At 31.6% G+C, this 24,609-nt stretch overlaps 2 protein-coding genes and 1 long non-coding RNA gene across 13 annotated transcripts; 2 read left to right on the top strand and 1 right to left on the bottom strand.

The window, feature by feature from the left end:
• The first annotated feature begins 24 nt into the window (after positions 1-24).
• Tsp2a (tetraspanin 2A) lies at positions 25-3,723 on the top strand. The gene is made up of 5 exons (XM_083078102.1): positions 25-398; positions 1,262-1,459; positions 1,965-2,141; positions 2,224-2,409; positions 2,552-3,723. Exons 1-5 carry the CDS (start codon positions 312-314, stop codon positions 2,627-2,629), a joined length of 726 nt encoding a protein of 241 aa, XP_082934228.1. The 5' UTR covers positions 25-311; the 3' UTR covers positions 2,630-3,723.
• Positions 3,722-24,039, bottom strand: LOC145959335 (uncharacterized). Of its 4 annotated transcripts, none has more exons than XM_083078094.1 (10): positions 23,903-24,039; positions 12,191-12,271; positions 11,670-11,843; positions 10,277-10,518; positions 9,605-9,763; positions 7,437-7,809; positions 6,836-6,992; positions 6,040-6,631; positions 4,986-5,797; positions 3,722-4,882 (listed from the first exon to the last, which is right to left on the bottom strand). In XM_083078094.1, the coding sequence occupies exons 2-10, from the start codon at positions 12,231-12,233 to the stop codon at positions 4,537-4,539; spliced, it is 2,898 nt and encodes a 965-aa protein (XP_082934220.1). In that variant the 5' UTR covers positions 12,234-12,271; positions 23,903-24,039; the 3' UTR covers positions 3,722-4,536. The 4 variants fall into 4 exon arrangements, with proteins under 4 accessions (XP_082934220.1, XP_082934222.1, XP_082934221.1 ...); XM_083078096.1 differs by having other exon boundaries at positions 10,277-10,515; XM_083078095.1 differs by lacking the exon at positions 23,903-24,039 and adding an exon at positions 12,357-12,375.
• Positions 10,968-14,839, top strand: LOC145959338 (uncharacterized). Of its 8 annotated transcripts, XR_014434992.1 has the most exons (6): positions 10,968-11,228; positions 11,310-11,530; positions 11,609-11,722; positions 12,074-12,283; positions 13,379-13,915; positions 14,287-14,685. It is a non-coding gene; the product is annotated as an uncharacterized LOC145959338 (long non-coding RNA). The 8 variants fall into 8 exon arrangements; XR_014434991.1 differs by lacking the exons at positions 13,379-13,915; positions 14,287-14,685 and adding an exon at positions 14,697-14,839 and having other exon boundaries at positions 10,968-11,208; XR_014434994.1 differs by lacking the exons at positions 13,379-13,915; positions 14,287-14,685 and adding an exon at positions 14,697-14,839 and having other exon boundaries at positions 11,653-11,722.
• Positions 24,040-24,609: the final 570 nt, after the last annotated feature.

Raw genomic sequence — 24,609 nt, 5'->3', positions numbered from 1 at the left:
CTTTATCATATTAGCATTCTTTGTGCTGATTAATAATTATACTTTTTAATAATATATACATTCATCGAGATACCACGAAAGAAGTGATTCATCTCGGTAATGCGAGGTATTTTTTTATCTAGGACGGCTCTTATCCAGTTATCTTATATTTGCCATTGATAAAGCAACAGTTAACAAGTGATGATACTCGGGGTACCTCGACGTCCACGATTGACTAATTACGTTTTTGTCTCATTCACGTTTCCGAAATAACGTCTCGGTCGTCGATAAGACTTTGTGACGGAGGATATCTTCCGTGAGGAGCCAAGGAGATGGTCGCCAAAAGCTCTGTACCGCTACTAGAAAAGCAGATCGGCTGCATCAAATTCACGATTTTCTGCTTAAACGCGATAATATGGGTGGGTACGCGGAGTTATCATGATTGCGTCGTCTTGTGAACAATGTGCTAGTGAAATGATATAATATGATCTATTTTTTGCGTAAAATATGAAAAGAACAGATGAATGTAAAAGATAGACGAATGAACAACATTGTATATAAATCAGTGATATAATAGATATAAATAGATGTAATTATTTTATTGATTTTTGAATTATTTTATTTTGAATTTTTTAAATAGATTTTTCCTTAAATTTAATTTTCTTTTTTTTCAGATTTTTTCTTCTTCTTAAGAAAAATGTTGCGATTGATTTGTTCAATAAAGTAGTCGATTATTAAAAAAAATGTTTAAATTTAATTTCTTAATAATAAAGTTTGTTGAAAGTTAAATACGTTTTATTATATTATTAGAAAGAATCAAATCAGATCAAATTAAAATTGAATTACAAGATTACAAAAATTAGCTACACGATTTCGCCGAATAAATTATTACTAATATTTAAAATATTATACATATATAAATATTTTCTTATACAAGTTCACGAAAAAAATACAAAAAATATATATTGAATAAATCTTATAAAATATGAAAATTAAAATAAGTATTTAAAAAACATGTATTTACAAATTAGAATTTATAAAATTTTGTATAGAATTGAAATAATTTCTTATATATTACATTATGATCTATTATAAACTATTTTACTCTTCATCTTTTGATTTAGATATAATTTTATAATCAATTTAATAAGTTTTAAAGGACACATTGTTTTCGTTTTATCTTGCTTTACATTATTACAGTTAAAAACAAAGGAAAAAAAGTCATCATCGCTTTATTAATTGATACGTTCTATTAATAAAATTGTTGTGCGTTTGTTGAAAGATCCTGGGCTGTGCAATGTTCGGGCTGTCGATATGGATGAGATTCGAGCCAATGTTCGAAGAATGGGTGGAATTTCTGGATATGTATGAGTTTTACATCGGAATTTACATCCTAATCGCAACTTCGGTGTTCGTCATGGCCGTTGCTTTTATCGGTTGTGGCGCTGCACTTATGGAAAACATACTGGCTTTATACATCGTAAGAATGTTTATCGTGGACTTTTCCGATAATTCTCGAAGGGAATCATCTCTGAATAAGCTAGTTGTCAAGATTATTTGATTTTTTTATAATTATTCGAAATTATTTCATTGTTAAAAATATTAGTTTTCAAGTTATTTTCATTATTTTAATTATTAAAATAATGCAACATCTGAAAACATAGAAAACATTTAAAATAATAATAGCAACATAGGAAATATTTAATAATAAACTATTAATAAACTATTTTGTTGCAAGCTAATAATCTTTATCGAATATTTAATTCAAATATTAATTGATAAAAAATATTGCAACGTGAATTGCTTCTTTTTTATTAAAATTCAATGTCAAAATTAATTTTTCAAGATATTTCTTTTTGAGGATTAATTCTTTTCTCACTAAATTTTCTCATTAAATTTTTGAAATTGAAACAGCTAGAGAATTATTTCTTTATAATTATAAGTTTTTATATGGCAATTCATCAAAGAAAATTTCGTGATTTTAGCATGTGGGCCTTCAATTCTTTAGTTTCGTCTGCGGTTTAGCTGGAGCGGCGGTAATTCTTGATTATTCAACGTATGACAGTAAGATTCAACCTATCATCCAACGATCCATGTATAATCTTATTAGCAACTCCCAACACGAAACGGCGAGTTTCATCCTAAGAGTAATTCAGGAAACTGTAAGATGTATATAATATCTTGGAAATTATACTTCTTTTATTTTAATCTTAAATTTTGATCTTTTGTTCCAATGTTTGATAGGTCGGATGCTGCGGAGCTGATGGACCCAGGGATTACACGCGGCTGCGTAAACCATTGCCCACCGAATGTCGGGACACTGTTACTGGAAACGCTTTCCATCACGGCTGTGTCGAGGAATTGTCCTGGTTCCTGGAAGCAAGATCAGGATGGCTCGCTGGTCTGGCAATGGCGTTGTGCATGCTTCACGTAAGAAATTTTTATTCTTTACTTTTTTCTTTACTTTTTTCAAGAAGAAAGAATACGCAATTTTATAATTTAACTATGAAAATAAAATGATAATCTATCATCTTTTTATAATTCTATCTCTCTCTTATCCTAATTATTGCAGATAATTATAGCTGTATTGACGTTGACGCTTATTCGAGCCATAAAAAAAGAAGAGGAATCGATTACATTCAAGCATTAGATGTTAATTCATTATCTATAATGTCACAGTAAATTTATTATAATTATATTTTTCATAAGAAAAAAGATATGAAAAATTTAATACATTTTCTTTTTCTTCTGCACTTTTCGAATTGCAACGCTTTCATTGCACTTATATCTATTTCGAAAATTATGTTCATTTAAAATATATAGAATACGCAGTTTTTAATATGTTTTTAATGTTTTTATTTCTACTTTCAATTTTCAATTTTTAAAAATGAGAATTTCCTTTTAGTTTTTTATTTAAAATAAATTCTCTCTTTTTTCAAAATCAATTTAAAATAAATATCACATATAATGTTTATGTCATCACAGATTTTTGTCATTAATTTGCAACAAAATTTCATCTATTTTGTATCGCGTTATGTACAATCATTTATTTAACCTTCTCGTTTTGTAATTTTATATACACATTTTTTATATTTACAAAATATAATTAGAGAGAGTAGTCATTTTTAGAAGACAATCATCATCATTTTAAAATAGTGGAAAATAATGTACATGTAATCGTTATTATTTCCAATACTTACGAAACGAATATAAATAATCGAATAATTCGTCAGGAACGAGATATTATCTCTGATATTTCATGTAAAAAATTGTCATACTAATGTATTAGGTATATTAATAAATTAAAAAAATAAATAAAAAAATATTGAACATAGAAAGCAAATAAAATGTAATTTTTATTAGTTATCACGAATGAACATGAAATATTTATATTTTATATAAAAAGTGACACACATAATAAAAATTAGTATTTTATTTTGCGCAGAAGAGAAAGTTTCAAGCTTTTCAATCCTAAATTATTTTAATTTACGTCTCGTTTTTATAGAGATTCGTATATTAAATTATTAAATTCGACTTTAAGTATAAATTATATTACATCTAATTAAAATATATATATATTATTCGTAAATATGTATTGAATTATTAAATTCGACTTTAAGTATAAATTATATTACATCTAATTAAAATATATATATATTATTCGTAAATATGTATGTGTAATATTGTATCACCAATGTTTGGTGTTCAGGATTTAGACTTGTAATACGATAAAAGTGGCAGAGATTTATGTTTTTGTTTTATTTATTTACAAAATACGCGATACATACAATATACGATATACAATATTATAATCAATAATTTATTTACAATAATTTTCAATGCGGTCCAATTAGGATCATCGTCGTTAAATCGTTTCGATTAGTAGAATGATTTGAAACTATGCAAAACTTTGTAATTTTTTTTTCATCCGATATGCGATCTCGATTGCGTTTTTTCATGTTCTACTTGTAGTGACCCAAATTGATATTGAACGCTATTATGCAGCAGTTGTATAATTACAAGAAATATTAGAACTATTGCTCTGTTGAAAAGTATTGTGAATTAGCAGCATTATTACCGATATTATTCTTTAATTTAACACAAATAAATATGTTAAAATTTCTTAAAAGAAATAATATTTTAATTAATAATATTTTAATTAAAATTAATTAAAATTTTAATTAAAATTTTTTTGTACAAATATATGATGTCAACTTGAAAGACAATTGTTTAATTTAAAATTATTCAATAATTGAAATTAATTTATATATACAATAATAAGTATCAATATGGCAATCAATGCACATATAAATTTGCAAAAAATAGCTAAAAATATTTAGCTACTTTATATCGAAAAATTTCTTAAACTTATTATAAAAAGTCATTAAATAAATAAAATTATACTGTTTTAGCTACAATAGCACCGTTCATAGCGTTTATCATAAGAACTATAATAATATTCATACAAGAGAATCAAAATTAAAATTTAGTCCGAAGAAAAATCTACTTGAAGAGTAATTAGACCGCAAGAGGCTTGATGGTCAGATTAAAATCGACCTAACCGAGAAAGGGGTAAGGCGGATAGGGCACTGGCGCTGGGTAATAACCGGGATACGCCGGTACCGTCGGCTGTACTGGCACCGTGTTGGTGACATAGGTGGTGAGCTCCGTGGGTACGACCCTCGTGGAGAAGAGGGTGGTATAAGCGGTTTTAGCGCCGAAGGTGAGCTTTAATACCCGCGAATCCGATATAGTGGCAAGAGTCTGAGTGACCAGAGGCGCGCTTGTCACCGTAAACTGTGGCTGCTGCGGGAATAACGGCACTTGCGGCACCTGTGGCACCTGTGGCACCTGCGGCTGCAGCACCGGACTCAGAGTGGATGTGCCGTATTCGTAGGAGGTCCTGAAGGAAGCAGAAACGCAAAATATAATATGTAAGATGGTACAATATATTGTATACATAATTAATTAACGCGTATAACTTATTAAATATATATTATACCAACCTAGGTACAGTGGCAACTGGCCTGGACAACGTCGAGTAAATGGTATTTCCCGCGCTCACTACGGGAATCACGTGCGATTCGTACATCGTTTCCAGGACGACCACCGGTCTGGACGTGGTGATGATTTGAGGTTGCGGTTGGGGCTGACCAAAATATTTCAGCAGAGCCAATTGTTGGGCCTGTTCCGGAGTAAGCTGGGGTTCGGCACTGCTGCTGGTCGCGATGTCGCTCTTGGCTTTGGACGCTAATGTGGACTTGAAGATATCCAGATCGGAATCTGAATCACTGCTAGGCGCCACTACCCTCTTGAGCACATCCTCGTCATCACGATCGTCTTCGCTGAAGTCAAGCTCGAGATGCAGCTCGCTACCAGCTTCGTCGAGCTTCGAATTAAACTCGTTCAGCGTCTTGCTCGGGATGAACTGGTAGATTTCCATCGGCGGTAGTGTTTTCGTCGCTATCACCATTCGGGCAATGTTGTACGTTTGTACTAGAGTCAAACGAGTAGTGCTGTTGCCGCCATAAATCACCGGTAACATGTGTGTCTTCAACAACGTCTGCGTCGTCGAGAACGTCTCTGTCAGCGTTTCTAACGGCGGTGTCGCCTGGCTGGCATCCAAGGAAATTGCCGGTAGTGTTGCAACGGACGAATCAAGCGGCAGAGTCGATTCGTAGGCGGCTGCTGTGTTCGCCAGGATATTTTCCGTGAGCGGTTCAGTGGGTGAAATGGAACTGGTTGGCTCGGCTGTCGCGAAAGTCTTCTTAATGGTAGAAGTCACCGTGATGTAGCGGGTATTCCGAAGCGTTCCCACCTGGAGAAAAAATATTTTGGTTACTGCGGCAATAAAAGCAAACACGAATTCTTTGCTGATGTATTTTACAGCTAATCTCAAACAAAAAGTGTAACAAATTAAAAATCAATGATTATATTGTTACAGGCAATAATAATTGTTCTTTAATGTTCGGTACAGTTTGGCACAATATTTTTTATATATAAAAAAAAGATTTTATTTAATTAAATAAATACTACAGTAGTGTCGAAATAAAAACGTACCTGGAAAGAGTACGGCGACTTGATAGTGGCGATCTCGAAATACACGTTGTCGAGATCCGCCGCGGTGGAGATCTCCACGTTGAGCGTCTCTATCGGAAGGATCTGCTCTCCAGCATTTTGATCCTGCTGCACACTGACACTGGCTACATCCTCGCTCTCACTGGGATCCAACTCGTCTTCCGTGAAGGACAATTCCTTCCTCTGGGCGACGTTGACGACGCCGCCGGACGAGGTTGGAGCCGCGTTACTCGTCGTCGCTGTCAACTTGCTCTGTTCGTCCGAGACTACCACGAAAGACTCCGCCATGCTCGTAGACTCGGTCGTTGATGATCGTAGATCCTCGTCGTCCACCTGTTTGCGGATCATGATCCTGGGCTTCGGCGTAGTCTTGTACGACCAGCGACCTTGCGTCCTCGGTAGCTTCACCTTGGGCACCGGAAGACTGGCCGTTGGTGATGGCTGCTGATCGCTATTCTTTGACTTGGTTGATTGCTTCGAGAGCGAATTGATGGACTGACTGCTCGGTCGAAAACCGCTGCGACGGCGACTGATTGGTGTCTCTGTGGTGCTGGTGGTAGTTATAGGACGATTCCTGAAGAGAAGTGTAAGTTTCTTGCTCAGAAAATTGAATGAGGAATCTCATCGCACAAGGATCTAGCATATATTTTAGCTTTATATTTTACAGTAATAAGACAATCATGATGAGATCTATGTTTGTTTCCTAAGATATAATAAATGATAAGTTACAAATTAATTATTTTCTTCAGATTGCTACTCTTTCATCAGAGACACTCACTTGTAATTTGAACGAGCTGTCGTCAAGCGATTTTTGCCGGTCCTCGCTTGTTGCTGCGGCTCGTTATTTTCGTAATCATCGGCAATCTTATTTCGGAATTTGGGCTTGGGCTGATTATTGGAGGTCGAGTGCCTTCGCGTTGTTCGTACTGGAGTGTCTAATTTGATAATCATCAAATTTCTCAAAAATCAACTGTTTCAGTATCATATAATTCTTCAAGAAATATCAGAAAGTTTTACAAATATTATTGAAAATAAAAAATTAGCACATACGAAAAAGCTTTTATGTATCGTAAATCAATGAATAATTAAAGTTTTTAATAAATATTTTTTTCTTATATTCTTCAATAATTATCATATATTACAAATTAGTACAGATTATTATCTTGACGCTGAAATAAATTAAGACCGACTAAGAACTGATAGAAAGAGAGAAATATTTAAAATCTTCCACATTACAAAATTTATTTATAAGAAACTTTTATCATATAAAACAATTTTATGACTTATATATTTTGTAAAATGTATTATATTCTGTGTTCTAGACAGATTTAGATTATAAAATATTGCTGCTACTATATTTTTATCACAGAAATACTCACCGGAGGGTGCGTTAAAGAGATTCTCTAAGGGTAATGAGGACTCTTCCTGCTGATAGGCCGGAGTGGGCTCCAGCTGGGGCTTGAACTTGCCATGATGCGGACCTATGGTCTTCAGGATTCGATTCGTGCTGGACGGATGAATCTTTTCTTCGATCACCGGCTCTCTCAGGATTCTCGATGAGCTCTGCAGCACCTGGGCGTACTTGCCATTGATGTAGGTGCCGATTACGCTGGTCTCGTGCACGGTGGTGAGACCATCCTTCACGACGGTGCCGCCGAGTTTGGTCACTAGACCTGTCGGGTTCTCCTTGTCTCTTCTTGCGGTAGCGCGCGGCTTGTGATGAGCCTTCGACGAGGGTCGCAGATTGATCAGCTATAGGAATCAGGATTTTAATAGAAGAAACATGGCGAGAAGATTATATTGGGATAATAATTATATATGAAGCTAGAAATATAATTCATGTGAAAAATATTAATTATTACTTTTTTGATAAAAAGATAAATTTTCGACATTTTACTAATATAAAATATTGAAAATGAGAAAGAAAAAATATACTATAAAAATTGAAGCAATAATTATATATGGGAAATAATTAGAAAACAATAATAATAATTCTGAATTTTTGATAGATCTGAGAAAATCAAAGAATATTAAAAATTTGCTTAATATTAGCGACTAAGGACAATTTCTAATATTTCTACAAAAAAAAGATCAAATCCAGATTGTCGATTTTAAACTTCCCATTCCCGATATTTTTTGACGCAGTAAATGTTGAAAAATTGTACATAATAGTTGGAAAAGCAACGCTCGTCGCGTTTTGCGAGTGAAACCGATTTATCAGCGCGATCAGATCGAACTTTCACGCCGATCGTTGAGGAACTTATGGGAGGGGAAGGCAGTTGGAAAGGATCGGCTAGGAAATCGATTACGGCACGCGGAAAATTACGCCGATGCAATTATTCCTAACAATTTCGTTCGCGGTTTCGCGCGGGAGTTATCGTGAAAGTTGCTTACAAGATAAGGCAATTGCGTAATTTTATGGAGAGATACTACGAATAATTCTATTTTATCGCGATGGTTTTTCCATCCGGCTGGCCGGATAACCCATTTTCCATCGGACGTTCGATTAAAACCATCAGCATTTCGTTGAACTCGTTTTTGCAAAGATGTTCATTAACAACGTATTCGGTTTGGCGACAATCAAAAACATCGAAACCAGATTCTCGATCTTCGTATTTGCGACTCCCGTTCATGGGCAAAGATCAATGTGGCAAAGATAAACCGGATATTTGCATTTCTTGCTTTTGCGAATTAATCGCGAATTTCGCGAACGCGAGATATTCCATGATTGAATTCCAATACAGCCGATATCACGTTTTTTAACGAATCGAGTTAAATATGTTTTCTATAAACTTGAACAGAATTATGTGAAATGTACCGTAAAATTTGTAAAAAGCACATTTATCTTTCCATGAATTTATTGTGTACATAATTATAAAATCTAAAATATGAGATTTATTAGATATAAAAGCGTAATTACAACATTTTTAAAAAGAATGAAATATATATATATATATATTATATATAATAAAATATAGATATACAAAAGAATATATTAAACATTTTATTGCATAATTTGTAAAAAGTTGACGTTAACTCTTTTAGAATTAAACACTATGAATTTATAGTAAAAGAAAAAGAGAAATCTCCGATGAGTCTGATCAATTTAGAGAAGAATGATTTTGCATACTAATGCATTTAAATATCACTGTCTTTAAAATATCAAAACATCATTGATGATTCAGAAAAAAGCATTTATATAAAAATATTATATGTAACTTATATATGTATATATATAATTACAAGACCTCATTTTCTTTGTTTCCTATTCATAGAAAAAGCAAATTCGAGATATTGATTGATTTAATTTCAAGATACCAGAAGAAGTCGAGAAAGCTATTAAAAAACAAAATATGAATAAGTAAAAAAAGATAAGTGAACACTATCTGTGAAAAAATAATACAAAATAAGGCAATGTAAAGAAGGAAATAATAAAATTACATGAAACATGTTTCTAGAGCGGAAAAATAATGATATGGCATTTACTTTTATTCCCTTTTGTGATATTAGAGAATTATTTCTCTCTTTGATATTATGTTTTACTTACTTTGTAAGTTTCATCGATCACTTCCGTCGGCTGTTTTGAGAGGAAATCGTATTCCGGTTCAGCGAGATTATTTTTCACACCTAGAGCTTCATCTTTGGCACGTACTTGAACCGTTGACGATAATATTGGTGTCTTCGTTGCTGCTTGTTTATTTGGCTCCTGAAAGAATCCAGCTAAATATTCACTTTCTATTCACGTTTCCATAATAATGCCTTAATTTATGTAACTTTATTACGCTACATATATAGTAGATATCTTATTTTTTGTTAATCCTTAATTTTTGTTTTCAAAATAAGACTTTAATTCATGTAATTTTATTACGCTATAAATAAATATAGATACATCTTTTGTTAATTATTAATTTTATTAACTATTATATTAATCCATTATTGGGAAAAATGAAATTATTATATTATTAATTAATAAAAATTGTAGTATAATCATTTAATTTTTAAGAATCGGATTTTTTTCTCCCTGGACACAGAATTATATGTGTATATGATTTATAGTTATATAATTTCAATATAATTATTATAATTTATTAAAATATAAATACGTTTCTAATTATATTATATATCGTATGTTAAAATTATGTGGAAGATATTTTTCACACACATAATTAGATTTAAAAAGATTAAAAATATTTAAAGAATCAACTTTATTTTAATTTACCTGATTCTTCGTCGTCTTCGGCGCAGCATTTTCGGACGGGTTCCCCAGGTTCTGCTCGATCACAGAATTTACGACAATTTTCGTTCCCTTTATCTGCTTCTTCGTCTCGCCATCCTGGATTTCGACCTTGTGAGTCTTGCTGGGCTGGATGTCGGGGACATTCTTCTTTTGCTGTTGCTGTTCCGTCGGCTTTGTATGAATCGGTGGCGTAGAAGATGCGGTCTTCTTACCAGAGTCCCCTTCTGAAAACAAACGACGTATTTGCATACTCGACGACTGTTGAAAATAAAAATCGCGATTCCGCGAGGAATCTCAAGAGACTCGAGGAAAAATAGGATTAAAAAAGCGCTTCTTGACGGCCAATATTTTTCATCAAATTTTTTTTTCTGTAGAGCGACAAGATAAAGAAAATATGTACAAATTCTCTTTTCTTAAAAAAGAATCTTTTCTAGGTTCAACTTTAATTATATTTAATTATATAATTATATAATTTAAATTTAATTATATGAATTTAATTATATTTTTTTAAATTATATTATATTCTCATATTATTTTATTGTATTTTAATTCTAATATCAATAGAATAAAATTCAATTTTTATTAATGTTTAATTAAGATTAATTTTTGGATGCTACAACAGGTTTTTGTTATAATTATTTTATTTATAGCCTCTTCAAAATATACCTTTGTATTTAGAAAAAAAGGAAGCAGCATAACACATTGAGTATTGTAGTTTAAAAAGTCAAGGAGAAGAGATGATAGAAGAATCATAACGAGTTAACAATGGGCATCATACGCCGACGACGATATGCAAAAGAGATTGGACCCCGATGCCTCGTCAAGGTTCGTCTTGTGAGTGTAAGACTCTTCAGCGTTTCAAGGTTCCGAATAATCGGACTTGCCGTAAATGAGCACAGCATAATAACAAAAAGGTGCCGATTGCGCTTAGAAAGTAATTTTTGGCATTATTCTCAAATTCACACATGACACTTCATGGTTAGAGTTACTTGCGAATCTTCTGTTTGCGCAACAGCTTTTCGTGCGATATCTCATTCTCATTGCTTAAAAATTACAATGACGCTCTCTACTGAACGATGATTGATAGCCAAACGTTTTACATCGAATGTGATTATTAATTTAATAATCAGGCAGATGCAAATGATGATTTATGTAATCGCACTTTGAAGGCAAACGAAACTTGATATGAAATTTTATTGACAGATATATTGAGAGCGATTAAAATTTTGAATTGAGGTATATAATTTACAATCTTATTATTTATTGTTAAAATAATGTTAATGTATTTTAGGAATCTGATATATAATTATTTAGATGTTACACGTGACACATATAAATAATAAATAAAATTCTGAAAGTCTTGAAAAATGTTTACCTGGTGGGGCGCTTTGAGGACTGAAGACCATCACCGTGTTACCGAGTGTCGTGGTAAAGTCCAGAAATCCGTAGACCGTCTGCGTGATAAAGTCATTATTCGTAGCTGCTGATTCGGTCGTTGGAGTCGAATCCAAGGGATAGCTCTTGTAAACTTGTGCAGCAGACACTGCAACTGCACAATCGCGATTTTATAAAATCATCTGCTTTACATTTTTGATTTCTTCACAAGAATCGCGAGTGTACAAAATGAATATAGAAAATTAATAGAGAAAAATATAAGTATAAAATAATTGGTCAATTTTTTCAAGAGCTCAAAATAATTTTATGCAATTCATAATATATATATTCATAATAATTTGATTAAAAATTGTTAAGAACAGTTATATCTTTTTTTTTTTACAGACCAAATTTGTTTGCGACGCGATTGATGGAAGATTCCTAGGCACAACGGATTTTAATACGAAGAAATTCTTTTTATCTAAAGTTTTGCATTTATTAGCAATGAATCACTTAACTCACCATACGCTAAAGCTGCGGCGAACACGAAGTATCTCGATATCATTGCGCTCAATCTGATCTCATCATACGGAATCTCGGAATCTGAAAGTATAAGTAAGATAAAAAACATACAAAAAAATTATCTCGTTATCCTGTATATGATAATTTAATATAGAATTTAATTTACATAGAATAGTTATCACTAAACTTTTTTTTACATATTAATGGTCTGTGCAATAATTCGGCTTATGAAATTGTTAAATTTGTCACACAGTGTGAAGTAATTTTTTTCTACGATCGTGGGAGAATCGAGCGACGATTCTCAGACGATTGCGCAATTATTGCAGTTGCACATGCAATCAACCACTTGTAGCTATTTGCTCGAATAGATAAAAACCGCGTGTTGCATCAACTACGCGAATATGACAGATTACTGTGTTATTTTACGAAATACCGTTATTCCCTAATAATTAACAATGATGTAAAAAATATTCTGCTTCATTAAAGCCCTCTTGTCTATCATCTCGTGCTTGTCTTCTAACGAGAATTGCTAATTATGCGACTCCTATAATTATCTATCTCCTACGTGAGAGATCGTCATCGGATTCAGAATTACTTTATGAAGCAAATATTCCAATGGAATGTCATAATTTTACACAAATCCGGATGTTTTATGACATTCAATAGTAATAATAATAGCTATATGATAACGTAATCATCTGGAAAAGTATTTCTATGCGTTTTCTATGAGTGAAATGTTAATTTTGTTCCAAATGTCCTTGAATATTCTTACATCAACTCAATAAACGTCATAAATCATGATTAAAAAATCATGATGCTAATGATTGTTTACAGACAGATGCTAAATGATTATTTATTTAAACGGCTTAAAGAAAAGAATTAAACTTTTAGAGAAATTAATTAAAGAATTAGAGAAAAAATATGAATTGATTACGAAATAGAATTATTTAACGATTTTTAATAAATCAATTTATTAAAAAAAATATATTTTTTAATATGTTCATTATTTTTTCTAATACACTTTTAGTTTTCTTCAAATTTAAATTCCAATTAAATTCCAATTTTTCTTTCTCGCTTTAATAAATAAAAAATTATATTTTAATAAAATTATTTATTATTATTTAATTGTTTTATTATTCTTTTGACGATGTCGATTCTTTGTATAACAAGGATTTTATTATCATAAAGCATTGACATTGTCAATCAACATTGATTCATGGGAATGCAATGCCGGCAAGTCAGAAGGAATAAAAAGAGCGATTCAGTTTCAAGATTTGCGTGAGGCAATCAAGTGTCGCAAGTAAAAATTTCCTTCTTGCTCGATCGCTATCTGCCTGAGCATGAACATTGTGAGGCATGAGCTCGCTCGGGAAACATCCCGTGTGAGGCAAACGAGACAACGTTAACACAATCACGGCGCGTAGAAGCTGAAATCGTTGCGTAATCGAGTGGGTGGGTGTCCGTAATCGCTTAGCCCGAAACAATAGAAAAAGCCGCCTTCAAAGAGAGAGAGAAAAGGAAAGAGGGACAGAGAGAGAAAAGGAGCAAAGATACGATTGGAATCTGTAATTGCAGATCGGTAGGCCAAACAGCGCGAGTTTCTCTAGTATTCCCGGGAGTGCGTCGCGTGCCGTTACAATGCGTGCCTTTACTACTGTCAATCTCTATACGGGGTGTCCCGGATGTCCCTTCAATCGCAGCTTCTTCAACAAACAACTTGAGAAAGTAAATTTTATTTCACGAAAATAAAGAGGGAAAGAATGCTACTTATCAAAATTCTTGCTTGTCTTTCACACTTTTCTGTAATTAAGTTTCAAATTAAAATTTTATTAAAGCAAAACTAATTAAAGAACATGATATTCATCGATCTTCTCTACTGATGCTCAGTTCGCTAGAAATTTCTTGAGTTCTAATTTTTAATAATTTATATTTTTATTCACACAATTCTTAATTATTGATTTATAATTTATATATTTTTTTATAAAAATCGCTTTGTATATGTGTATAAGACAAGAGATCTTTTATTCGACTTGATCCATTGAAATTTAAGAGCAAAGCTCCTTTTAATTCAGTTCAAATGATTATTTTTCCCCCAGAGATGCAGAATCGCAATCGAGAAATCAAATATCGAAATAAACAGCATCGCGGAATCCGCTCCTTTCACCCGTATTCTCTCACGACCGATCTACCGCGGCTGATCTCGCGTATAATGACTGTGCGAGCTGTAACTGAAAAGAGCACGAACACACGACTCTTTTATCATGAGGTACTTTTAATGATAGGATAGGCGATGTACTATACCGTGGAAAATGTGAATAAGAGTTCGCAGATTATTGCACAATCCATCGATCAGTGAACCGACTTCTCATTAATCGATATTAATTCATCGTGGCCGCCCCGCTATCAATATTTGTATAATATATTTGTGCAATATCGCGCATAAAATAAGTATAATAAATAATAATAAAAAACGTATAATAAATAGTAATAAAACAAAAATGTGTAGGAAGCTGTTGTTTGCTTGGAAAAGATGAGATAATATTGATAATAAAATGAAGCAATAAAAATTGTGTCCCTAAAGAAGAATTTAAAATTATGTTAATATTCAATTCTGTTTGATTAATAATTAATAATAATAATATAAATAAATTTGACAGCACAATAAAATGTTAATATTGATATTAGTGGATAAGAGATAGTTTATATTTTTATATTTACATTTTTTAAATATTTTTCTGTGTATCTGTCATTTATCAATAATAATATCAATAAAAAAATTTTGTGCGAATTCTTTTCAACTATAAGTGAAAATACAAGCCAACACAAAGCGGTCAAAAGTAATCAGCGCGGAAATTCAAGGTGTACAAGATAATACAATGATAAATTATTTCGCGAATCGTGCGTGAAGGTAAAAAGGAGTGGCCCTATTCTCTCGCTCTATCGTATACGCACATATATTTGTCACGCATATACGCACAAGTACGTGCGCGGAAAGTAATGATCTGAAAAAATGTTATGCTGCAATGCGTGTAAATCTTGCTTAAGCCTTCTAATAAATTCCTTCCCGCGCACATGTAATTTTTTTTGCAATTAAGATGTGTTTTCTTGCGCAAAATTATAATGAAATATTTAGAACACTTAAAAATAATATGTATCTAAAAAATCAAATTTTTATTCTTATTTTACATAGCATGCAATTATCTATTATTTTACATTTTAATATTTTATTAAATTCGTCAAGAAATTACAAATTAAAAATTACAAGTGATAAATTATCTAAAGAAGAAATTTTTAATTTATTTTAATTCATATTTTAATTTATATTAATTAATAATTTTAATAAATATTTTAATAAATTTATTGAATTATTTAAATTCATCAAGAAATTACAAATTAAAAATTATAAATGATAAATTGTTTAAAGCAGACTTGAAGCAAGTGAATTAAAAATGTTCGCGATCAGAAGGAGGCGTTTTACGTCGCCGAATTTTGGATGAAGCCTCGTAAAAATGATCGTCGTCTTCGTTTTGGCGAAAATCAATCGCCAAAACACGCGTTAGAGACCGATTAATTTATTACGTCCATGAAAGTAAGTTTCGTGGTCAAGAGTAATGATCGAGGCCGATAGTCCGTCTCGGGAGAGATATGTTAAAAACCGGTCATCAACGACGAGAACGGTATTCCCGCTCGATCTCTCAAGATCACGGTCAGTTCCGAGACCCCCGAGACCATCGACCATCAACCGTATCCCGAAGATCAACTGCCTACGCATCTCTATGGTTTCATTTTCGGTTTGACGTTCCTGCGTGAAATCTTAATCGATGCAGTTTCGTTTCTCTGAATCCTTCGATTCGCTCTGATTCCTCTTTAACTTACTTCAGATCGCAAAAGAAAAAAGTTTATGTGCTTCATCTTTTCTTTCATATATGATCAATACTTTTCAGAGAATTAATTGATAAATTTTTAATAAGTAATTGGCATTTTTTCCAATAAATGATCGATATTCGATATTCATATTTTCATATTTTTAATAAATAATTAAATAAAAAAACTAATATCTTAGTTAATACATAAATATAAATTTTAGAGAGAGTTTATATATACATAAAAAATAAAAAATGTGACATAGATTCTATTTATGTTGTTTTATTCATTATTGCAACCTGTTTGTGCAACGTCATGCATTTCAAAATTGAAAGAGAGTTCTTTCAAATGGAAACTTTTCGTCATCGATATATCACTTGTGTCAATTCGTCATAATATATACAAGGTGTTCGCTCCGCTTTCGAACAGCTCTCTTCGTTTCTCATTCAACCGACGACATATGCTAATCATTCAATCATTTCTCCCTTGTTTGGAACATCATCCTGCAGTGTCATTGAACGGTTTAAGAAGTTCTTAAATTTCAAAAATGTAAAAAAAATCATACGATGATACTGAGCATAAGCAACGTTGAAAAACATTAACATATTCGCGTCTTCAAACGCATTATGTATTCTTGAACACTAGACATCCGCATATTTGCTCGTTTGAATCGGCATAGTGGCCATGAACTTTACGAGTTCACGAATGATCGTGATAATAATTTTTCGCTAATAGTTGTAACTTCTTACATTGTTTTAAAAATAAATAAAATCAAATAAATAAAATAAATCGAATTATTGTTTGAAAACATCTGAAAATATCTACACTTTACGTGTTTGTTATAATTAAAACTCTGTAAATGAATTGAAAAAATTTATGATTTTGTTAAGTATCCCAATGTATGTCTCTGGTGGACATATGTCGGTGATTAAATTCTCAAAATGGACGGTAATTTCGACGTAAATTTATGTACGTCTGACGCAAGCGAGGCACAATCGACTTGTGCGTCTCCTGAGGCAATCCTAGGCAAGCCTAATCACAATCTAGCGGTTAAGTGAACTCTGAGAATTCTCGGGAAAGCACTTTCCCAGCAGTACATGACTTTATCATCCTCTTCTTCTTCCTCTTTTCCATCAAATGGCAAAAGTCAATGCATTTTATGCGAAGAACAAAAAATACTGCCATTGTTAATCCTATCTTTTAAACTAAACTTCACGTAATGTTTCTTCGCTATTTCCAACCGCGTTTGTTTTGCGAATTTTCCTGTTCTTTTAGGTACCATCCATCGCGATAAATCGTCGACAATTGAATCATAAAAGATTCTCATCTCTCTTGGAGTACAATTAAAGCTAAATAAAAGACAAGGTTTCACTCTCGGAGTCATAACAAATGGTGAACATTAACCTCACTTCCTTATTTTTCTGGTAGGGTATCACGGTCGTTCGTGAAGTTTTGTTGGTTTTGCTGGTGACTTTTCGCCTTTCTCCTGCGGAATATTTTTAATTGGACATCCCGCATCGCGCGACCTTCCAGCTGATCCCGGCTGCGAGATAAAGGAATCCTGGACCCTTCTCTCGAAGATCTATGGTCCATCTCTGCAACTGCTAATTCATCGCCTGTTAATTTATTCTTCACAATCCGCCTCCTATTATCTTCTCGATCGACTCTGTTTACCATATGCCTCGAAGCGTGATGAGCATGGGCGCCGGCAGAATTACTTTTAGGGGGGTGCACTCAAAAGAGGATGCACTGGAAAAACGGTTTTTTCCCAGTTCATAATTATATTTTTGTTAACGTCGTTTATGTTATTTATTGAATTTTAATAAAGATTCATTACTGTGTCAGCGTTCATAGAAAAAGAGTGCAAGAGGAGACTGAATTTATTGATAATGTGACAAATGAATTTGGAAAGCAACCAAGACGGCTCAAGTTTTTGTTCAAACATTGATTTTTCTAAAATTGATTTCCCAAAGGCTTATTACAAATGTTAATTAATATTTAACCATTGCATTTTTGTTCAATTGAAAAAATTATCGATATTATTCTATATTACATGATTTTTTTATTGAATTTTTTCTCTGTCTCTTCCCCACTTATTTCATAGGCCAGGGCCAGGGGGGTGCAAGTGCACCGCTTTGCACCCCCCTCCCGGCGCCCATGGTGATGAGTATTCTTTGAGTTGCAAGATATTGATCGTTTTATTTATAGCTGATAGAAGTAATAAATTATTAAAAAGTAATTGTTGAAGACGGCTTCAAAAAAATTTAAAACTGTCAATTATATTAAAGAATATTATATTAAACGCTAACAGATAATATGTGTTATTATACTAAATAAACATGATTAAATTCTGACATTATTATTCAGAAGAAGGAGACATTAAAATTCACTAATGAGCCGTATTGCAAGTTTTAAAACCTTTATGTCTCTAAAGTCTAATCGTTCGCTTCGGAAATTTGTCGAGCTCACCGCAAAACCGCGTCGAATTGAAATCTGTCATTAGATCGCCGCGCTTGCGAAATTTGTAAAAATCATTCGCGAAGAGAACACGAAACTTCGGCGGCTAAGCTGGTTTTATATCGATTCCCTGGTGTGCATATCGGACTTGCAAAATAAAAACGAGTTTATTTTTGCGGATGACAAAGTGCTTAAATGCATTATGCGGATCCTTGGAGCGTGATTTTATATCTTTGCTTTCGGTTATTAATCATTAATTAAACTTTCGATTAATTTAAAGAGTGTGTTTATAAAATAAAATATGTACATGCAGTATCATAATATATATTATTTTGTGTAAAATAAGTATTGAATAATAGCAAAAATAATCTTTCTCTAATAAAATAAGATAATCAAATATTAAATATTAAATAATATATAATCAAATATTAAAATATATAATGCTTTTACTTATCAGAACTGAATTTGTCAAATTTGTACTTTGCAAGATTCTCAAGTTTCACAGAAATACCATAAAAAATATTAATTTCATTTGTGTCTGTACAAAATATTTCTATAAAATAATTATAAAAATAACAAAAATAAATTAAAATTTAAAAAAAAATTAATTATAAAAATAAAAATAAAGTAATATAAAATAATTATAAAAATAACTTCATATATAAGCTTTTTTTTGCGTATATTACTGCTTAAAATTTTAAACTTTTCGGCAAAAATAATTTTTTCTAAGAAGGTGCTAAATTTATTAAAATTTTGATCATTAATATATTACAATTAAACTACAAAAATAAAGTGTATTTAAAATCAATTGAAAAATATATCTTGTTTTCTATATTTTATCCATGAAACTCAGTTCATTAGAACAGGATATTACATGACAATATGATCGATAAAAAAGGAGGGAAAAACGATTGAAATATGTATGTACATATTAGGTAATACGACAAAGTTGCGGTTTAACCACTTGGACAGGGTGTGTAAATTTTCCTGCAATTTATGGCATATACATTATTTCTTTATTGCTTCCTGATCGCTTAATGTGCGCGACCGACCAACCCAGATTCCTTTTTTTCTCACCCCGCATATTTAAAGCGGATCCACGACGAGAGATACCGCAAGACAAAAGTCGGCAGGTCGGAAGCGGAAGCTCGTGATTTCACACGGAAGCGCATGTGTTCTGCGCGAATTTATTTTACTTTCCATCCAGTGTAAGTGGGTACGTAACACATCGTACGCGCATATAAATGTATTTTCACGCTCCGGTTCCTGCGACATCATCGCGCTGGGGAAATGCACTTGCCGCAATCTATTAATCACACTTATCGTCTAAGTTCATTTTTTGAAGTAAAAGAACGTTATGAAAAAATTCAGAAATGTTAACTGTAAAATTATAGTTAACTATAGTTAATTAAAGTTTCTCAGAGCACGAAATAAGGTTTAGAATCATTTAAATTATACGATTATTAAATCTTTTTTAAGCCCAAAACTATTAATATTATAAATTTACAATTATAAATTAATATAAATTATAAATTTTTCTCTCTCATAAAATTTGATATGTAATATATTAAAATTATAGAATGTTCTGCATTCATATGGATTATAAATATTCACAATTTACAAATATTTACTAATAAAATTTATTAATAAAATTTATTAATAATTCATTAATTTATTAATAAAATAAAATTATAAATTATATGATAACACATAAAAAAAGAAAATAATTAGAAAGGGAAAGAAGAGAAAGAGGAAGTGTGTAGGCAGCATGAAGTGGTATTATCTTTAAAAAAAGGGGGAATGTTGCAATGCATTTCTGATCAATGGCAAGCTATGAAATATAACGAGTATCGGTTATAATTAATTAGTAAAAATTCAATCAAGTGTAAATAAAAATGTAAAATTCCATCCTACGTTCAGGGTTAATGAAAAATTGCGAAATTCTCTCTCGTTCTATAATTACGCCCTTCGCGCCAATCACACGGTACATTATCACGGTTACGTGAAAACGAGATTGCGGCAAAAGTGTATCGAAGTGCGAGGAAAACGAGAGCAGTGAACGTGCTTTTCGCACGTATGTATGCGCCGGTCACGTGTGAACCATATAAAACATATAAAATCACGAGTGGACAGGCGGCTGCACGTGTCAGATCAGAATTATCCGCGCGAGCCGGGATCTTGTCGCACGTGACCGGGGACCTCGCTTAGAAAGCAAGCCTAGGGTTTCTCAGAGGAATGCCCATTTAGCAATCGCTCTACTCGCTGGCCCCGAAACGCCGTTGCGATCGAGTAAGCGCGAGCTGAAAGAACGAAGTTAGAAATAACTAACATGCCGTGTGTTTTAAACTTGTTCTAGGCTACCAAGTTAAAATGTTATCAACAAGTTAGAAATTGCAATTTATCATATTTAGGAATAATTTATCGATAATATTAATTAACAGAGACAGAGAGAAATAGAGAGAAAGCTTTCTATATATATCTTATATATTATCTTTATACATGTATATTTTATATATTTTCTATATAATTTATTAAAGTTTATGTTATTATGTATATATGTATAATTTTTTATAAGCTTTTATTTATATAGATTTAATTAGCAAATTAAAAATATATGAAAATAATTTAAATTATAGCTAGAAAAATTTAGGAATGTGTTGCTTAAAAGATCTATAAATTTTTCACAATACATTTCATCATAGATGGAATTTTTCATAATATAATTATACTACAATTATAATATAATATAATAATTGTTATACTGATATAATAAATAATATGTTTATCGTCGTTTATCATGTGAATTATTATCAGTAATCATTATATTGAGACGTACAGATCACATTTAGAAATATTGAATGATATAATTAAATAATTTAAATAAATCGATTTTTAAATATTTCTTATGGACGAGGAAGAGAAAGCTCTTTCACTTAAATTTTTTTAACAGAGAATTAGTTTGAGACTTAATGATAAAAATGTAGAGAAATTTGCGAAAGAGAGAGATTGTGGTCTCGAATTAAATTTTCTTATATATCAAATATGAAGGAAATTTATTCTCAAATATGTTAATCGAGATATACTTCCGTTGTAATAACTCTTGTTTTTTTTAATTTTTAACATATTCCATGTACCGAGTACGTAATGTAACGCAATAATATAAGCAATATCCCAATTATACAAGCAGAAGCCGGTACAAGGATGCCGTAGGGAACGTATAGACGACGCAAACAGTTATACACTTTCACTTGAATCTCGTTCAGCTTCACAATTAAGATATACAGGGTGTCCATCTTTTGTCGAGGTCACATTTCGATATTCGCGAAAAATTATCCACGAAAAGAATGACATCAAATCTTTTCATTCTAATTAAAATAAATAAAATAATAATTAATATGTACAAAAATTAATTAATTTTTGGGGTGATTCCTGGCACCATCCTTTCATTATTTAACATTTATTGGAATCTTATTTTTATATTTTAAAGAAAATATTAGAAAATAGTAAACATTTAATAATTGTGTGTGTAAATAGATTAGTTTCTCTTTATGATGCGTAAGATTTAATTTTTCAGTCAAGTTAGTCAATTAATTAATAAATTAGTCAATTTGTCTCCAGACAAATTTTCCTTTCTTCCTTAATGGCAATATATATTATGAAGGTTGAAAATGACTCGCTCGAAATTTCGCTTCGGGTGATTTTATTGTTGCCGGCAATAAGATTATTCATCGCTGTGCATCGCGTTAGATGCAACTCAATTCCCAGGCATATCGTGAGACGAGGATGACATTCACTCGTCTATTTACGATGTGTAAAGCATTTATATAAATAATAATTCGAAGATATGTATATGTGCGTCTCTCGTACAACTTACTCAGGCCGTTTATTTTATAATTAATAAGCTAAAATTAAATTTTAGGAATGTTGTTATATTGTATAAAGTAGAGAATACTTTTTTGACAAAAGATTTTCTCATCTTTCATGTGTATTCGATCTTTTTTATTTTAAACAAAATAAATTAAATATACGAGATTGGAAATTTTTTTCATGAAACAGTTAATAGAGTTCAATATGGTAAAGTTAATAAATATTGAATTATATGTGTTATAATTGAAATTTTATAAAAAAATCTATTTTTATTCTTTTGAATATTTATAATAAAAAAATTAAGCAAAAATGCACAAAATATTCCTTTCTTAATAATCTGAAGAGAATTAATCTTACGATTGAGAAAAATAGAGCAGAAATTTGAATTAATTTTGTTAGATTTTTAATTTCATTAATTTTATTAGATTGGTTAGATTTAAATAAAATAGGTTGAACCACACATACACACATATTATTGCATGGATGCCCTCAATTTTATCTCATATCGAAAGTCTTTATGAAACAGTAGAAATTCGTTTCAATCTTTCTCGTAGTTGGATCCAAATAAAAGATTTCGTCGCATCATCTCGCTTCCTATAAATTAAGTGCAGATACGAATGAACATTCTCTCTCGCGAAGTCGCGCTTTCTCTCGTGTTCAACTTATATGAAAGTGACACGATTCCTTATTCATTGATTGCTCTGATGTTTGTTTTCGAATATCTCTTATGAGTTAGAATTAGAAGATGCACACACACACACACACACACACACACATACATACATACACACATACATATATATGTAAAATTATATTTATTTTTAACCTTATCATATAATATTTTAAAAGTCTAAAAATTTTTTGTTATGAATTAGAAATTTGAAAGTAAATTTTATATTTCCTTTTATATAAAGTGAAATAAAAACTTTACTTTCAAATTTCTAATTCATAATAAAAAATTTTTAGATTTTTAAAATATATGATAGATTAAAAATAAATATAATTATGTTATGATTATGTCTAAAATTATAGTAAATAATACATAAAAAAATATGCATCCTTTTAATTCTACATAAAGTCACATCTCTAATATATTTCCGTTGATCATTCTGATTTATTCAGTTTCTGATTTCTTGATTTTTTTATAGACATAACTAGATAAACGGACTAATTATTATTTCAGCGTCAATGTCATTAACTATAATTGATATCGATAACATTAACCGATAAAAGGTATTTATCATTTTATTAGATTTAAAAAATATTGCACAAAATATATTTCCTTAAATATATAAATCAAATTAAAACATGAATTAAATTTTTATAAATAAAAAAAGAGACTAAAATATATTATTCCATCATAAAAGAGTATTTTTATAAAAATAAAAATATATACTATTATCTCGAGCTAAACACGTAGATTCCAAAATGACACAGGCACAGAAACTTTTGACACTTGTCCTGTCACGTGCAGCAGAGATCGACAGAAGTAACATGAGGAATATCCGTCAGTTCTGTACGTACCGGATCGCGAACGTTATCCCAGGCTTGAGTGATTTTCGAGGGATGCTCAACTCGCTGATAACTCGCGATGCACGATACTCGACATGCCAGCTCCCAGCTCACCTCGGACTGACTGCACGCGGTCCGAGGACCTGGGACCATCGTTGCGGGCCCTCGCGATCGCAGCTTGCTTTCACTCGGCGAGTACCTCAAGCGGTACCACCGCGTGAATCGTCGATCGCTGATAAAAGACACGGATTCGATACGACTTAATGCGCGCTGCTGCTCACGCGATGCTTCGTATAAAATTCATATATGTCATGTATCCAAGTTTATATATACATATGTGTTCAGTTATGTCATAGATATGATTGAATATTATACATATACATTCAATTATATGTAACATTCAAATACCTCATACACTTGACATTTTCTTACTACTTGAATTTCTCGTTTTCGATCAAGAGACACGGTAGCGTCTTTGCTAAGTCCCAGCGTAAGCAAAATGCACTCCGTATTATATTATTTATTATTATATATATTATATATTATTACGCGAGTCGGATTGAGAGTATAACTCGATATTTTTCTCATATAACCGCTCAACGGATCGAGTTCTTAATAGAATTAATCGATAGCTTGGGTTTAAATTAAATAATAAAAGTGTTTTTATTTTTGCGCTACGTGCTCTGTAAACGGAGATATCATGATGCAAAGTCTGAAAT

Source organism: Camponotus vicinus, unplaced genomic scaffold (genome assembly GCF_025532165.1).
Source record: "Camponotus vicinus isolate PSW18456_S1 unplaced genomic scaffold, iyCamVici1.0 SCAF_1, whole genome shotgun sequence".
NCBI lineage: Eukaryota > Metazoa > Arthropoda > Insecta > Hymenoptera > Formicidae > Camponotus > Camponotus vicinus.
The sequence above is the reverse complement of the archived record's forward strand: the minus strand, read 5'-3'. Positions and strand labels throughout refer to the sequence as shown.

What these genes read in the sequence shown, in the direction of transcription:
- Tsp2a (XM_083078102.1), top strand. Translation starts at nt 312, where the DNA reads ATGGTCGCCAAAAGCTCTGTACCGCTACTAGAAAAGCAGATCGGCTGC. An exon ending in TAAGAGTAATTCAGGAAACT is followed by an intron (nt 2,142 to 2,223) that starts GTAAGATGTATA and finishes AATGTTTGATAG; the next exon opens with GTCGGATGCTGCGGAGCTGA. An exon ending in TGGCGTTGTGCATGCTTCAC is followed by an intron (nt 2,410 to 2,551) that starts GTAAGAAATTTT and finishes TAATTATTGCAG; the next exon opens with ATAATTATAGCTGTATTGAC.
- LOC145959335 (XM_083078094.1), bottom strand. Translation starts at nt 12,233, where the DNA reads ATGATATCGAGATACTTCGTGTTCGCCGCAGCTTTAGCGTATG. An exon ending in CGAAGACGACGAAGAATCAG is followed by an intron (nt 9,764 to 10,276) that starts GTAAATTAAAAT and finishes GGATTCTTTCAG; the next exon opens with GAGCCAAATAAACAAGCAGC. An exon ending in TCTCTTTAACGCACCCTCCG is followed by an intron (nt 6,993 to 7,436) that starts GTGAGTATTTCT and finishes TTATCAAATTAG; the next exon opens with ACACTCCAGTACGAACAACG.